We start from the raw sequence: 14,292 nt of genomic DNA on the forward strand, positions 1-14,292 counted from the left end.
CCAGGTGCCCTAAGGGAGGCACTATTCTTATGCCCTTTTCACATTTGGGGAAACTGAGGCTCAGAGGGGTTAGGTCCCTTGGCCAAAGTCACGCATCGGTAAGTGCAGAGGCTGGATTCAACTCAGGTCAATTTCATCCACCGTGTTTTTATCGCTTACTCCCCTGCCTGCTGCTGGCTCTCTGGGCCTCTCTGGGCCTTAGTGACCCCTGTGGAAGGTCTGGTGGACAGAGTGGCTATACCAGCTCCAAACCCTGCTGAGGTCAGAGCACAGGACAAGCCCCCATGGCTCCTTTGCCTGTTGTCTCACCAGCCCCCAGTCTCCCAAGGGGTGTGGTCGGCCTGTATCCCCAGCATCCTGGGACTGCAGTACAAAGGGCAGAGATGGGCTTTGAGGTCAGTCAGGCCTGAGCCAACTCCCCCATTCACCTTGCTCAGTTTCTGAGCCTCAGTTTCCTCATCTCTGTAATGGAGAGAGTAACGGCCCCCACTCCCCTCCATTGAATTATGCTGAAGCCTGGAAGAGAGAATGCAGCGACGCGCCCGCACCCGGTGAGTGCCCAAACACAGCGAGTGACAGCCACGGCTGCTTACCCTTTCCATTGCCCTGTGAGTTCAGCGAAGTTCAGCGAAGGAGGTGCCCTTCTACCCCCTGCCCCCGCCCCCACCCCTGTGTGGTCCACACTGCCTCAGCCCCACCCTCAGACCCGGCTGGGAGCAGAAGCTGCGGATGTGGCTGATTTGGGTTTTCAGGCTTTTTTTGGTGACAGTGACTCAAACCCAGAGTATTTCTCCTCCAACAAAGATGCAGCTGGTCTTTGGTGTGCGCTCTGGGGCTGCGCCCGATGGGGAGAGAAAAGGGGCTGTGGTCCAGCGTCCTGAGTCTGTCAGGACCGGCAGGGCTGTGGGAAAGACCGTGGTAGAGAAAGGATGGAGGGGATGAGGTGGGCAGGGGAAGGAGAGGAGAGCCGTGCCCTCAGCCCAGGGGTGGGGAGAGGGGGGCAGGCCTGCCTGAAACCTAGGAGCCTGCACCCTGACATCTGACACCATGCCAGGACCTTAGACAGTGATTTGATCCCTCTGAGCCTCAGTTTCCATATCTGTAACTAAATATCCCTGCCCTACCTCTCTCCTTGCTCATAAGGCTCCAATGAGCTACAGGAGATGAGAAAGATTGAAACCAATATATACAATTCCTCACTCTTATAACAGGTCCTCACTGGGAATTATGACTCCCAGAGCTATGACAGGGAACGTTTAGGGGGAAGGGGGCAGGGTGGCAAGACTACAGTGGAATCTATCTTTCCATATGCTCAGACCTCAGGCAGATTCGTTCCTTTAATCATAGAAGATAGTATTTATTGAGATTTCCCTGTGCTGGATTTGCTCCGTGCATTCCTTTTTCGACCCTCTCAGGTAGATGCAATATCTCCTCTCCTCTACTGAGGTTTAATGAGTTTGAGTGACTTGCCTGATGTCACACAGCAAACAAATGATGAGCTGGGATTAGAACTTCGGTCAGTTTCCAGAGTCTATGCTCTTAATTACTACATGGCACCATCTCCCAAGGCTCCCTTCCCGCCCATCCATCCATCCATTCATCATCCATCTACTTACTCATACATTCATCCATCCATCTGTAGATCCATCCATCCATCCACCCATCCATCCATCCATCCACCCATCCATCCATCTATCCATCCGTCTACCCATTCATTTTCCATTTTTTCATCCATCTACTCCCTCTATCCATCCGTCCATCCATCAGTACATCCATCTGCCCACCCAGCCATCTACCCTTGTATCCATCTACTTGCCTATCTTGCCACCTACCCATCCATTCAACCATTAGTTCATCCATCCGGCCATCCACCCTTTTCTCATCTACTCTAGATCAAGAGGAAGATTCCTCTCTATTCTAGGACTGCAACTGCATCTTCAAATCTGTCACTCCAGTGTGGGCTGGCTCACTCCTCAGGCAAGGACCCAAGGCTCCTGGGACTTGTAGGGTTTTAGTCCATGGTGGTAGCTCATCTCCCACATGACCCCTCCCACTGTCTCCTTCTGAGGAAGATCTCAGAGAGATGATACTAATGTCAGGGTCTCCTCTTATCCCCTGAGATCCCTGAATACATATAGAGCAAAGGTCAAGGGGTCCCTTAGCATCAACTTTCTCATCTATGAAATGGGTCCCTTAGTCTCAACTTTTTCATCAACCTCCCCCAGAACCAAGGGGTCCCTTTAACACAAGTACACTTCCCATCCTTGATCAGGGAAAGCCCTATGTGACTTCAGACTTGTAATCCTTTCTCATAGACGACTGAACATCTTCAAATGCACAGCCACACTTAATTCTCAGACGTATCTGAGAAGTGGATGTCACTACCACTGCCTCCATACCATTTACTGAGTGTCTTCCGTATTCCAGACTCATTCTTATCCAGCGAAGGATTCTGGCCCCTGCATCAGCGTTCCCTTACCCCTCTACTTCCAAGACTCTGATTTATTTGGTATATTTCATTTAAAATGACCCTTTTGACCACAGTTAAATATCTGTTTAAAGAACCTTGACATCACTTTCACAACGGAAAGCTAGTTTCCCTTGCTGTGAGTAAAAGGTGAAGAATCAACACAATGAATACAGAGAAGTGGTATTATACCGTTGCTTGTTCAAGGCTCTGGGTGGACGGCTGTTCTTCCCTTATCACAGAAAGAGAGACTAGTGAGTGTGAAAGGTCCATCGGCATCCCACAGAGACTTTCCCCTAGCTGTAATCAGGTTTAATATAAAATGTCTTCTTATGTCTTATTTTACTCCAGGGTCTGGTAGTGCTTAAATTATGTGTAAATCCCACAACGGGGGAAACATTTTGCTCACATAATGACACACCTTGTCTCACTGAATCCTCCACCAACCTCCAGAAAACAGGCGTATTAGATGAGGAAACCAAGGCTCAGAGAGGTAAAGCCACCTGCTCATGGGCACACAGCCTCTAAGTGACATAGCCTAGGATCAAACCCAAGGGTGCGGGGAGGGCTTCTGCTAATGGTTTCTCTCCTCTCGCCTTTGCTCCTCCCGGCCCTCGACTTTCTGTCCCTCCCTCTCACATCCAGCTGGGTCGCCTTTGAGCAGTCCAACTTCCGAGGGGAGATGTTCGTCCTGGAGAAGGGCGAGTACCCACGGTGGGACACGTGGTCGAGCAGCTACCGCAGCGACAGGCTCATGTCCTTCCGGCCTATCAAGATGGTGAGTGGCTCCTGAGCCCGTCCTGGGGGGTCGGTGGGGAGGGGGCAGGAGCAAGCGTCAGGTCTGATGGCAGACAAGGGAATGGGGACGAGCCAGGGAAAGAAGGAGAAAGGGCAGGCAGGGAGGGACAATGACCAAGGGCCCTGAGCTCTGATGCTCTTCGATTTATAAGGTGTCCCTGACACACCCTTGGTGTCCCCAGCCCCTGCTAGGAGCCCTGGACACAGGAGAAATACAAACGTGGCTTTTTCCTTCCCTGCTGCTGTAGAGAGTAGACTCACTGCCTTAGTGGTTGGAACTAGAAATTTCAGTGTCTTCCCTGCTTCTCTTTGTGGTCTGTTTCTCATTCCCGACTGCACGTTAGACCCTCCTAAGAAGTGCTGAAAATCTCAGGGCCTATTCAAAACATCAAACGGGCAGGTTCAAGCCTGTGTGGTAGCTGAGAAGAGGGATGTTATATAGAAGGGCGCCTTGAACTTCACGGTGAAAGGACAACATACTGAAGTAGCTCCTTTATGATATTTAACTGAGTGAAATAGTAGAACTCAAGGAAGACTCAAAGCCACGATCAGTGGTAGGATCCCCAAGAAATTCCATTTTTCCAGAGTAGTGTTGACTGCCATGCATGAACCAGCCATGTCTCCAGTCACCAGTGTTGATTTCCAGGGGTGACCAACTTTCGCCTCCATGATGGGAATTTTCATGAAGGACTTTGATGAATGTCTGTGATGTCAGCTGTTTGGGCATCACAGAATTTCATCTTAATGGATTATTCAACCACATCATTCCCAACATATTTCTCAGAATTTGGAGCTGAGTTATCAGGCTCTAATGGGCCATTTGTAAGAATTGATAGATTTGTTGGGGCGCCTGGCGGAAGAATTCGTAGATTTCTCTCTCAATCAATGGTCCGTAAAAGGCAATCTAGGTCAACAAAGCTGGTTGGGAGGATTGACCCTCTGGGGCATTTCTCGTAGCTTCTAGAAGTTTGCTGTCCAATACCCTAAGGAGTAGCTGTACGTGGCTGTTGAGTGCTTATTACATCTTGACTAGTCTTAATAGGGATGTGCTCTCAGCACATATTTATTTTTTATTGAAAAATAAAATAAGAATGTAACTATCTCATTGCTATTGCTATATGGTTTGCATGTTGACATTCTAATAGGTTGGACATATTTGCTTACATAAAATGTATTTTTAGGGGCAAAAAAAATCCCAATGCCTGGACCCCCCCCCCAGATCAATTAAATCTGAATCTCTGTGCTTGGGTTCATGGGCACTGATATCTTTCTCATGCCCACCAGGTCTGAGGTGTTGGCGGGGCTGAGAACACCAGACCACTCTCTCCTCTCTATCTCGGCCACTGTGCTTATGTGGGCCACCATGATCTCTTCCTTGGGCAGCTCCAGCTCCCTCCCCACCGAGTTCCCTAACTCTTTCCTGGGACATTAGATGGATGTCTAACCTGATCTACCGTCCACTTACCACCACGCGTTCAGCCACCGTCAGTTGATTTTTTTTCCTGCCAGGCTCAGTTGCAGGCTCTGGGTGCACAGCTCTTCACGGGGCAGGCACGGTCCCTGGCAGCTACAGAAAACCTAATCACAGCAATCGATCTGCCATCACAAAGCACGTGGCCCGCGCCGTGTGCTAGGAGAGCAGGAGAGGATAGTGGGGCTCGGCTGTGGGGAGAGGGGGTGGAAGCCAGCTCCCTAGGGGACCGAGTCAGCCACAGAAGGCCTGACGGGCTTCTCTGCTGCAAAGGGAGTCCCCGAAGCAAGGATGAACTGGGTGCCGAGGCACTAAACCACAGGTGGTGTGGCGGGATGGAGGGGAGGCGCGTGCAGGATGGAGAGGGGAGAGGAATGAGCTGCTTCTCTGAAAGCCTCTGGCTCTCGCTGGCTGTGTGACAGTGAGCAGGAGTCTTGGCTTCTCTAAGTCTCTGCGTCCCTGACCGTAATGATGACAATAAGGAATAAATGATTTGGTAAGCACTTAATCGTAGGCGTGGTGCCGAGTGTGCTATGTGGACTACTTCATTTAATCCATATGAAACTCCATAAAATAGAGGCTGTCATATCCTCCTTTCACAGCCGAGGGGGCCCTGCCAGGCTGGACAGTGGCAACCCCCGGTGACACCCAGGATGACCCGAGCAGACTCAGCATTCTCTCTCTCCACACCCAGGGGGGCCCTCTATGTTACTTCTCTCTGCCCCATTCACACTTCATACGCCTGACCCAGTCTCTCCTTCCCCAGGATGCCCAGGAGCACAAGATCTGCTTGTTTGAAGGGGCCAACTTCAAAGGCAACACCATGGAGATCCAGGAAGATGACGTGCCCAGTCTCTGGGTCTATGGCTTCTGTGACCGCGTGGGCAGCGTGAGGGTCTCCAGCGGAACGTAAGCATCTCTCCTGCCAGGCCCGTGGCTTCTGCTTTAAGCACTGACTCAAAGGCCGTCCCCCTTAGAGAATATAACACCGGGTGCGTAGCAAGGCCACATGGCCCTCCCGAATGCTGCCAGTGCTGGGGCCCGGGATCGCCCTTACAGAGCTTTATTTCCCTGGACAGTGTACTTTGATGAATTGCATGTCTGTGTAAACAAACCTGGCGATTGGTTCTAAAAAGGTGGGAGGGGGGAAATAACCACTTTTAGACCCACTGGGATTGGAGAAATAAAGGAGGGAGGCAGAGTTCATGCAGGTAGCTGAGAAAGCTTGGGGAACTTCCAGTCTCTGGGGAGATGAGCAGTATGGCTTCTGGGATGTGAGACTGTGCGATGCAGGGGCCTTCACCATGTCACTGAGGTGCCGTGAAAGCCGGGTGAGCCCCGTGCCCCTCTCTCTGTCTCAGTATTGCTGTCTATACAATGGGCCCAGCAGACTCCTTGATCTAAAAGGGCCCTTTATTCGAACTCTTCAGATTTGAAGTTTTCAAGAATTTATTTTGAGAGCGAGAGCACACGTGCGCACAGGCAGATTCAGGGAAGGGGCAGAGAGAGAGAGAGAGAGAATCCCAAGCCGACTCCACACTATCAGTGCAGACCCCAACGTGAGGCTCAAACCCAGGAACCACGAGACCATGACCCAAGCCGAAAACAGACGCTTAGCCAGCTGAGCCACCCAGGTGCCTCTAGATTTGAAACTTTCAAAGCAGAGCCCAGCAACCTTATTTCTGTGAGAACACAGAGGACTGGATGCCCGGAGATCACTGTAACCATCCCTCTGCCTTTGAACAACCGTGCCAGACGGTCCTGGTCTCCTCTAAGCAAATACAGGGCTTCTGTGTCTCACCCAGACGCTTTCTAAGTTCCTGTAACACCCTCAAGGCCCTGGCTTTTTTCTTTGGCTTTTCTTTTTCTCTGAAAACCGTGTCCTCGGATGCACACCATCTGATATTTACTACACATCACCTGTGAGCCCAGACACGGCGCTAGAACCCTGGGGAAGGCGGGATGAATAAGGCTCAATTCTTGCCTTCAGGGGGCTTACTCGGCCCGACAGGGAGGCCCAAGTGTACCCATGAGATGATGTCCAACATTACTGGCTCAGAGATGGTCCACGCAGGAGGTCACAGGAGGAAGGGACCTGGGTGTGTGTGCTGGAGTAGATGGCAGGTCAGAGGCTTACCTGGGGTGACTAGATCTGAAAACAGGCTTTGAAAGGTGGGCAGGGGGTATGGGAGAGGCCTGGACAGACCCTCCCAGCCCAGGCAATGACAGCAGTCAGAAATGAATCTTTAATGATAACTATGTACCAAGCCCTGCGCTAACTACTCTCAGTGAATAGCTATGGAATCTTTGTAACAAACCGACAAGGTGGATACATTATTGTCTGTTTCACGGACAGCAAGCTAGAGTTCTGGTAAGTCCTCTCTTCAGATTCTCACAGCTAGTAGGTGGCAGTGCGGGGATCTGAACGGAGTATTGCTGATATCGGAATGTGCATTCCCAACCACTACGTGTAAATTCACTTACGTACATAGGAAACCATTATTTGAAAGGAGGCTCCTCTTTCTTCGCTGCCTCGTTGCTAACCAGTCCCCGAGACCTATTCTCATCCCTTCGATCCTGTTCTGTGAGCCCCACGTCACCACCATCCGTGGAATGTGCGTTGATCTCCCCACCACCCAAGCCCACAATATACTCAGTAACTATTTTAGGTGCATTTTTCCATCTGGCCCCCGGATACGCCGGCCATGGTGACCACTCCACTTTCTAGAAGGGGAAACTAAGGTCTTTTAGTCACTGGCCAAAGCCAATAGGAAGCCCCAAGGAGGGGCAAAGCCAGGACAGAGGAGCCGTGCTGGCTTCCTGTGACCCAAGCCCATGAGGGATGGAGAGTCGATTGCAGGGATGGGGCAGGGGGAGCTGGCCTGGGGGGGGACCTGGGAGCCGGGCAGTGAGACTGACCGTCTCACCCTGTCCTCCCCGCTTCCCTTCCAGCTGGGTCGGCTACCAGTACCCCGGCTACCGCGGATACCAGTACCTCCTGGAGCCCGGCGACTACCGGCACTGGAACGAGTGGGGGGCTTTCCAGCCGCAGATGCAGTCCGTGCGTCGCCTGCGCGACAGGCAGTGGCACCGTGAGGGCTGCTTCCCAGTCCTGGCCGCCGAGCCCCCCAAGTGATCCCATCCGCACCCTGCTCTTCTTCCTAGCCCCACCCCTCCCCCAGACTCTGTTTCCCCATCTTTCCCATGCAAATAAAAGTTCCTAAAGCCAACGTGTCTCCTGGGTCGGTGCATAGATGTGAGCTTTGGGGGTCCCTCATCACTGCCGGCACGTGACTTCCTCCGTCTTCATAATTATGTATTCCAGTAATACACGCAGCAGGCAAAAGTTCGCGACACACATTCCCTTAGTATATCTTTTGGACTGCTCTAAGTGGCTGGTATCATAATGACTCCCACTTAACAGGTGAGGACACTGGGACTCAGAGAGGGAAAAATGACTTGCCCAAGGTCACACAGCCAAAATTGGAACCCAGGCTGTCGGGCTGCCGAGCCTACGCTCTTAAACAAATCCGTGTTTTCCAACACTACTCCTTCGAGCGCGCTGCTGATTCTTTGCCTTCTCTGCTTAACACCTGTCTTGTTATTTACTTAATATTTTTATTTAAACAGACTTCCTACTTTGTGCTTAGAGGCATTGATTTGTAAATGAGGCTTTATAACACCACGGGAAGTGGAAAATCAGCATCATATGCCACAGATAGAAAGCAATCGTGTAAATATACTTTTAAGAAGGCCAAGTATCAGACAGACACCTGCCTGCTGATGACTCTCAGCCTGTAGCCCGCTCGCGCTTTGATAAAATGGGTGATTAGCAAGTGTTGCCGAGAGATCTGAAAGACACACACCAGATTTTTTTTCTCCCTCATATAATCAAAGAGGATTGAAAACAGCATTACTTTTCTTGTATCTGATGCAGTGTTACTTAATCCCGGGTCCGAATTCCGCTGAGAATCATCTCTCCTACTACAAATAGTACATGCCCTGCTCTTTGGAAATCTGCACCAGGCAATATTGACGCCCATATCCACAGTTATTATTGATTGATGTTATTAACCTTTAATCCACATAGGAGGGTTGCCGGGGGAGGTGTTGCCATGGAGGAGGCGATATTTGAGGGGACCTTGAAGGTTGGGACAAGAGCTTGCTTGGTAGAGAAGAGGAAAGATGACATTCCAGGCAGAGAACACAGCGAGGACCTTACCACCCCCGCCCCCCCATGGCACCTTGGTTCAAATGACAAAATGATACCTCAAGACATTTGACTGCCATCTGCGAGAACTTCTTGGTCTAAATCTGGGACGTCCGGAGTGTGAAGGTGATACCCACCCGCCGTACCCAACTTACACAGCTGTACTTGGCAGGCCTGGGGCACCATGTGGAAAGGCACAGAGCTTGAGAGAATTTGTTGTGGGCCCGAGCGAAGCTTATTGACATGAGAGCACTAGCTTGGTGGTTGTGTGGGCAGAAGCTGGGGGGGGGGAGGGGGTGGTTAGGAAGAAGTTGCTGAATGCAGCAGGAGATGAAGCTGGAAAGAAGGGTGGGGCCCCCTGACGCCCCACTCTGTGGTTTTGCTGAGCTGCAAAGCTGAGGTACCACCTGACTCTGAAGGTCTTTGCCCTCTGAGGCACGCCCTCCCGCTCCCTCCCATCCTCATTCTCCCTGCTTCCACCCTCTAATGTGACCAGTGTCTTCCATTAGAAGACAGGTTCTCTTGCGTTGGACTAGAAGGTTCCTGTGCAGGAATCTGTGGATGCGGCGTTTGGCCTGCCCCACTGTTAGAAACTGCCGTGTTGGGCAAAATGCTTCCGTTCCTTGGGACTCATTCTTCCTGTCCCTACGAGGGCCGCTCGAATGTTCAACCAGACCCAAGATTCTGACGCTGGGATTCCGTGGTTTACAGCTTCCATGATTCTCCACGGGTCGGTACTTCATCTCCGAACGGCCGTGAATCTCTAGTTCCCAAGTCACGCCATACAGATTCCTACCCTCAGTTCCTAAGGTCTGTGGGGGCAGCTCTAAAACTCCACTACAGTGGAGTCAAGCCTTCCAGTCACACGAGCTCAGCTGTGAGGCCTCACTGACAGCGAGACGCAGGCTTTGGTGAAAAAGAGAAAGAAAAAGAGAAAGACTCCCCATTGAAACATAACACAAGCTGCTTTCTGATCACTTAGAATTTGTATTTCATACTTCTCGAAAGAACTATTTTGGACGTAACAGGTGTTTTGTTTTCCGTGCATCAATCCTGCGAGCCCGCTAAAAGGCAAACATAATAGACATCCGTTGGTTAAAATGAGTGATAAAGCTTCTGCGCGTTCGTAATCTAGATTTTCCAAGTTGCTTTAACTCAGAGGTGTCAACGCCCTGATTTTCTCATGGGTCTTCTACGAAAACGGTGTGTGTGTTTTCCGTGCTGAAGCGTGAGCTCACGCTCGGCAAAGCCAACCAACAAAAGCTAGGAAGGAAATGTCCAAGTAATTATTTTCTGTTTGACCTTTCGCTGTATCCATATGTTATTCCGCTTTTGTTAACAAGCCTATGAATCGACACACCACGTAATAAAAAGCCAGAACAGATACAAAGGACAGGCAAGTCTAAGACAAAAACAGGTAAAAAGGCGGGGAGGGAGGGTGACATTTAAGAGTTACAGACCTGTTGTTTCTGCCGTGGGTCCTACTTTCAATGACATGCGAGCTTCTCACCACCTGGAACAGAATTTCAGAGCTTAGATAGAAGTCACACTTTTTTTTTTTGCCTCGAAACTGAAACTTAGAGCATTTGACTTTATCAGGTGTTCAACAGAAGGAGTGATGGTGGGCGCCTTGCTGGAGGTCACCGGTGGAGCCAGACTCGGTCACGTGGCTTCGGCACCCATAGCTTTTTGGGGGGGCGGCTCCTCAGTGCTGGTTTGGACTCTGCGGGAGCTTTGCCCTAAATGCTGGCTTCAAAACGCAGGGCACGCTGGGGTGTCATCATGTTTCGATATTGGATTCCAGCTCCTGAGTCTCTGAGTCACAGGCCTTTGGGAAGACACAGTGCCTTAGCTGTGGAACGTTATGTCCCGTCCACAGCAACAGGAGGCAAGCCACAGTCTTTCGGGCATCAGGGCACGGATAGAAGTCAGCGCTGTGTGTGCGTGCCAGGGGCGGGGTGGGGCTGGAGGGACCACCCAGGGGTGCGATCCCTTGCGTGCCAGCACCAGATGCCGATGGACACAAAGCAACCGAGTTTGGGGAAAGGGTCATTGTACCAGGGTGTCCCGAGGAGTTCCTAGAGAGGTGAGCATCTCTTTAGAGCCTCGTTGCCATGACGGCCAGTCACCTGGACCAGATACCTAAGGTCAGAGTGTTTTGCGCAGCTTGGGTCCCCAGCTAGGAGTGCTACGCATCTTCCAGCAGGAGGAGAGAACTGCCCCTCGATCCTAGCTCCCTGTCCACTGCGGGCCACCTGCTGCCACCAACATTCCGAGTCTGCATCTCGGCTCTGACATTTACAAGCTGTTGCCTGCGGTCAAGACAAATTACCTGCTGGAGCCTCTGTTCCTTCATCTGTAAAATGGGAGACATGAGGTTGTGGGGAGGAGTAAAGGATTGACTGAATATGATAAGGAGCTTAAAGCACAGCATTTCCCTTACTCATCATTCGTATCATCTTCTCAAATGTTGGAGCTGGAAAGAGTTTTTTTTTTTTTAATGTTTTTATTTATTTCTAGGAGAGAGAGAGAGACAGTGTGAGCAGGGGAGGGTCAGAGAGAGAGGGAATCACAGACTCCGAAACAGGCTCCAGGCTCTGAGCTGGCAATCAGCACAGAGCCCGATGCGGGGCTTGAACCCATGAACCACGAGATCATGACCTAAGTGAAAGTCGGACACTTAACCGACTAAGCCACCCAGGCGCCCCATGGAAAGAGTTTTAGAATCAACGTGGTTTGTTTTTAAGTTTATTTAGAGATGGGGGAGGGGCGGGGGGAGGAGAATCCCAAGCAGGATGTGCACTGTCAGCCCAAAGCCCAATGCGGGGCTTGAACCCACGAACCATGAGATCATGACCTGAGCCGAAGTGGGACACTTAACCGGCAGAGCCACCCAGGCGCCCCTCGAATCAACGTGTTTCATGCCACATTGAGTCTTCCTGCTTCTGACAAGTATTGGCTGAGGGCCTCCTAAGTGCCAGGCTTCCTCTAGAGGCTGGGGAAACAGGTTGAGGGAGAAGACATAAGAGGCCCCGCCTGGTTATTCATAGACTGGAGGAGTGGACGGGGTGAGACCTTCCGTTTGGTTTCAAAGCCACATCAAATTTCTGGGCTGCGTGGTCCAGTGTCTGTCTCATCAGGATCTCCTGGGGGTCAGGCAGGCTTCCTCAGGGAGGGGCAGCTAGCTTGAGATTTGTAGCGGTTCAGCAAGCTGGAGGACTGAGAGGAGAAGCTCCAACCTAGAAACCAGAGGATCATCTGGTCCCCTTCTTTACCCCCGACTGAGATCTGCTAGTTCTGTCTTCCCGACATCTCTGGAACCTGACCCTCCCCTCCATGCCTCTGGTCCCACCCTGGGTTGGCCACCTCCCCTGGGGTATTTCAACAGCCTCCAGCCTACCTTCCCTGCCTGTCCCTCTCCACGGAGCAGCCAGAGGATCTCCGCAGAAAGCAAAATTAACCAGGTCCTTCCCCTGCGGAACACCTTCCATGTCTTTCCATCGCTGCCACATGAGGTCCTGACTCCTTCCCACATTCAGCAAAGCCCCACGGCACTCAGCCCCTGCAGACCCCTCTGATCTCCTGTCTCCCCCCTCTCCCCACATCCGGTCCACTGCCTTCACGAGAGCCTACATCTGAAAAGTGCTTCCTGCTGGACCTTTGAACCTGCAGGTCTCCGTCACTGGCACACTCTTCCACAGACCTAGACCTTCGTGTAAACATGCCTGGCCCTCCCTCCCTGGGCCAGGTGAATCCCCCCTGTTCCCTCCTCCCCAACTAGGGGTGCCCACTCTATCGTGCATGCGTAGTGAAGGGTCTGGTTTCCCCACGTGGATGCAGAGTCCTGTCCCCCATTAGGTGCTGAATCCCAGTGCCCATCATAAGGTGCTCAGGAGATGCTGTTGCTGGCCAGAATGCATTAAACAAAGGGTCCCCCTTCCGATCTCTTCCCCCATCTCCATTTCTCCGCCCACATCGGGGCGTTATAAAACACCCAGCAGAGTTACTATGCAGTTAGTCATCCAAAGCCTCGAATATGTGTACAACAAATGTTGTGTGATAATGTTCTTAAATAAGTCAGCTTCATGGAGACAGGTGACTTCATATCGTCAGTCCCAATACTTTCTACGTGGTAGGCACTATTTACTGGACATATGAACGGAGTAATGAAGAGCTATGAATGAACGAACGCATGGCGAGCTGTGGGCAAATTATCTCTTTTCCGTATGTCTTGGTTTTGTTATCTGTAAGATGGGGGTGACAATACACCTATCACAGGATATTAAAAGTTGACACATGTAAATATAGATGGAGTGTTTAGATAAAGACCTGCACTTATATATATGTGTGTGTTTGCTGTTATGGTTGTAACTGTTAGAAAAATTTTATTATGTTTATTTATTTTTGAGAGAAAGACAGAGAGACAGACAATGGGCAGGGGAGAGGCAGAGAGAGATGGAGACACAGAATCCGAAGCAGGCTCCAGGTTCTGAGCTGTCAGCACAGAGCCCGATTCGGGGCTCAAACTTATGAGATGTGAGATCAAGACCTGAGCTGAAGTGGGATGTTTCACCAACGGAGCCACCCAGGAGCCCCAACAGAAATTTATTTTAAATAGACAACATATAGATGGTTAAAAAACAACAACAAAGAACAAAAGGTCCACAATGAAAGGTAAGCTGCATCCCTTCCTTCCCCTTCCTTCAATGAGATGCACATAATGCATAGACAGATCTATTATACACACATTTTACAGATGAAGACACAGGCACAGAGAGGTTAAATATCCTAGATGGAGCTGAGACCTACCAGCCCAGAGTTTTATTTTACTCATGTATGTCAGGGTTTCTCAACCTCAGCACAGCTGACATCCTTGGCTGGGGGGGGGGGCCGCTGGGGAGGGGGCTGTCCTGTGTTAATACAGGATGCTTAGTAGCATCTTAGGCCTCTACCCTCTGCACACCCCTACGACACTTCTGACCCCCAGTTGTGACAACCAAAACGGTCTTCATATATTGTCAAATGTCCTTGCGGTGGGGGGAAGGGCAAAGTCGCCCCTTTCTTGAGAACCCTTGACGTCTATGAATATGTACCATAGCTCCTCCCTCTTTTTTCCACACAGGAGCATAAATGCCCTCTGTTCAGGGTGTAGTCTTATCTGAAACCACTTCTCCGCGACCATTCCACTTCGCTGCTTACAGACAGAAGGGTAGAGCTCTGAAACAGAGCTGCCCCGGCAGGAAGAGTGGTGAGCTGCCTGTCCTGGGGGGTAAGCCAGCACGCAGAGGAGGACTTCCGGGGCGGGGCCAGCTCCCGGGGGCCGCCCCGCCCCCCCGCGCGGCCGGC

The 14,292-nt window shown here is 51.2% G+C and overlaps 1 protein-coding gene across 1 annotated transcript in view; it reads left to right on the forward strand.

Moving 5' to 3' along the window:
- Window positions 1–7,908, forward strand: part of CRYBB1 (crystallin beta B1) — a 28,954-nt gene extending 21,046 nt beyond the window's left edge. Inside the window, exons 4-6 of the mRNA XM_077761531.1 lie at window positions 3,113–3,245; window positions 5,503–5,645; window positions 7,689–7,908. Of these exons, the coding sequence (XP_077617657.1) occupies window positions 3,113–3,245; window positions 5,503–5,645; window positions 7,689–7,872 (460 nt within the window). The 3' untranslated portion in view covers window positions 7,873–7,908. The remainder of the gene's footprint in view (window positions 1–3,112; window positions 3,246–5,502; window positions 5,646–7,688) is intronic.
- Window positions 7,909–14,292: the final 6,384 nt, after the last annotated feature.

Source organism: Crocuta crocuta, unplaced genomic scaffold, assembly GCF_008692635.1.
Source record: "Crocuta crocuta isolate KB4526 unplaced genomic scaffold, BGI_CrCroc_1.0 scaffold348, whole genome shotgun sequence".
Classification (NCBI taxonomy): Eukaryota; Metazoa; Chordata; class Mammalia; order Carnivora; family Hyaenidae; genus Crocuta; species Crocuta crocuta.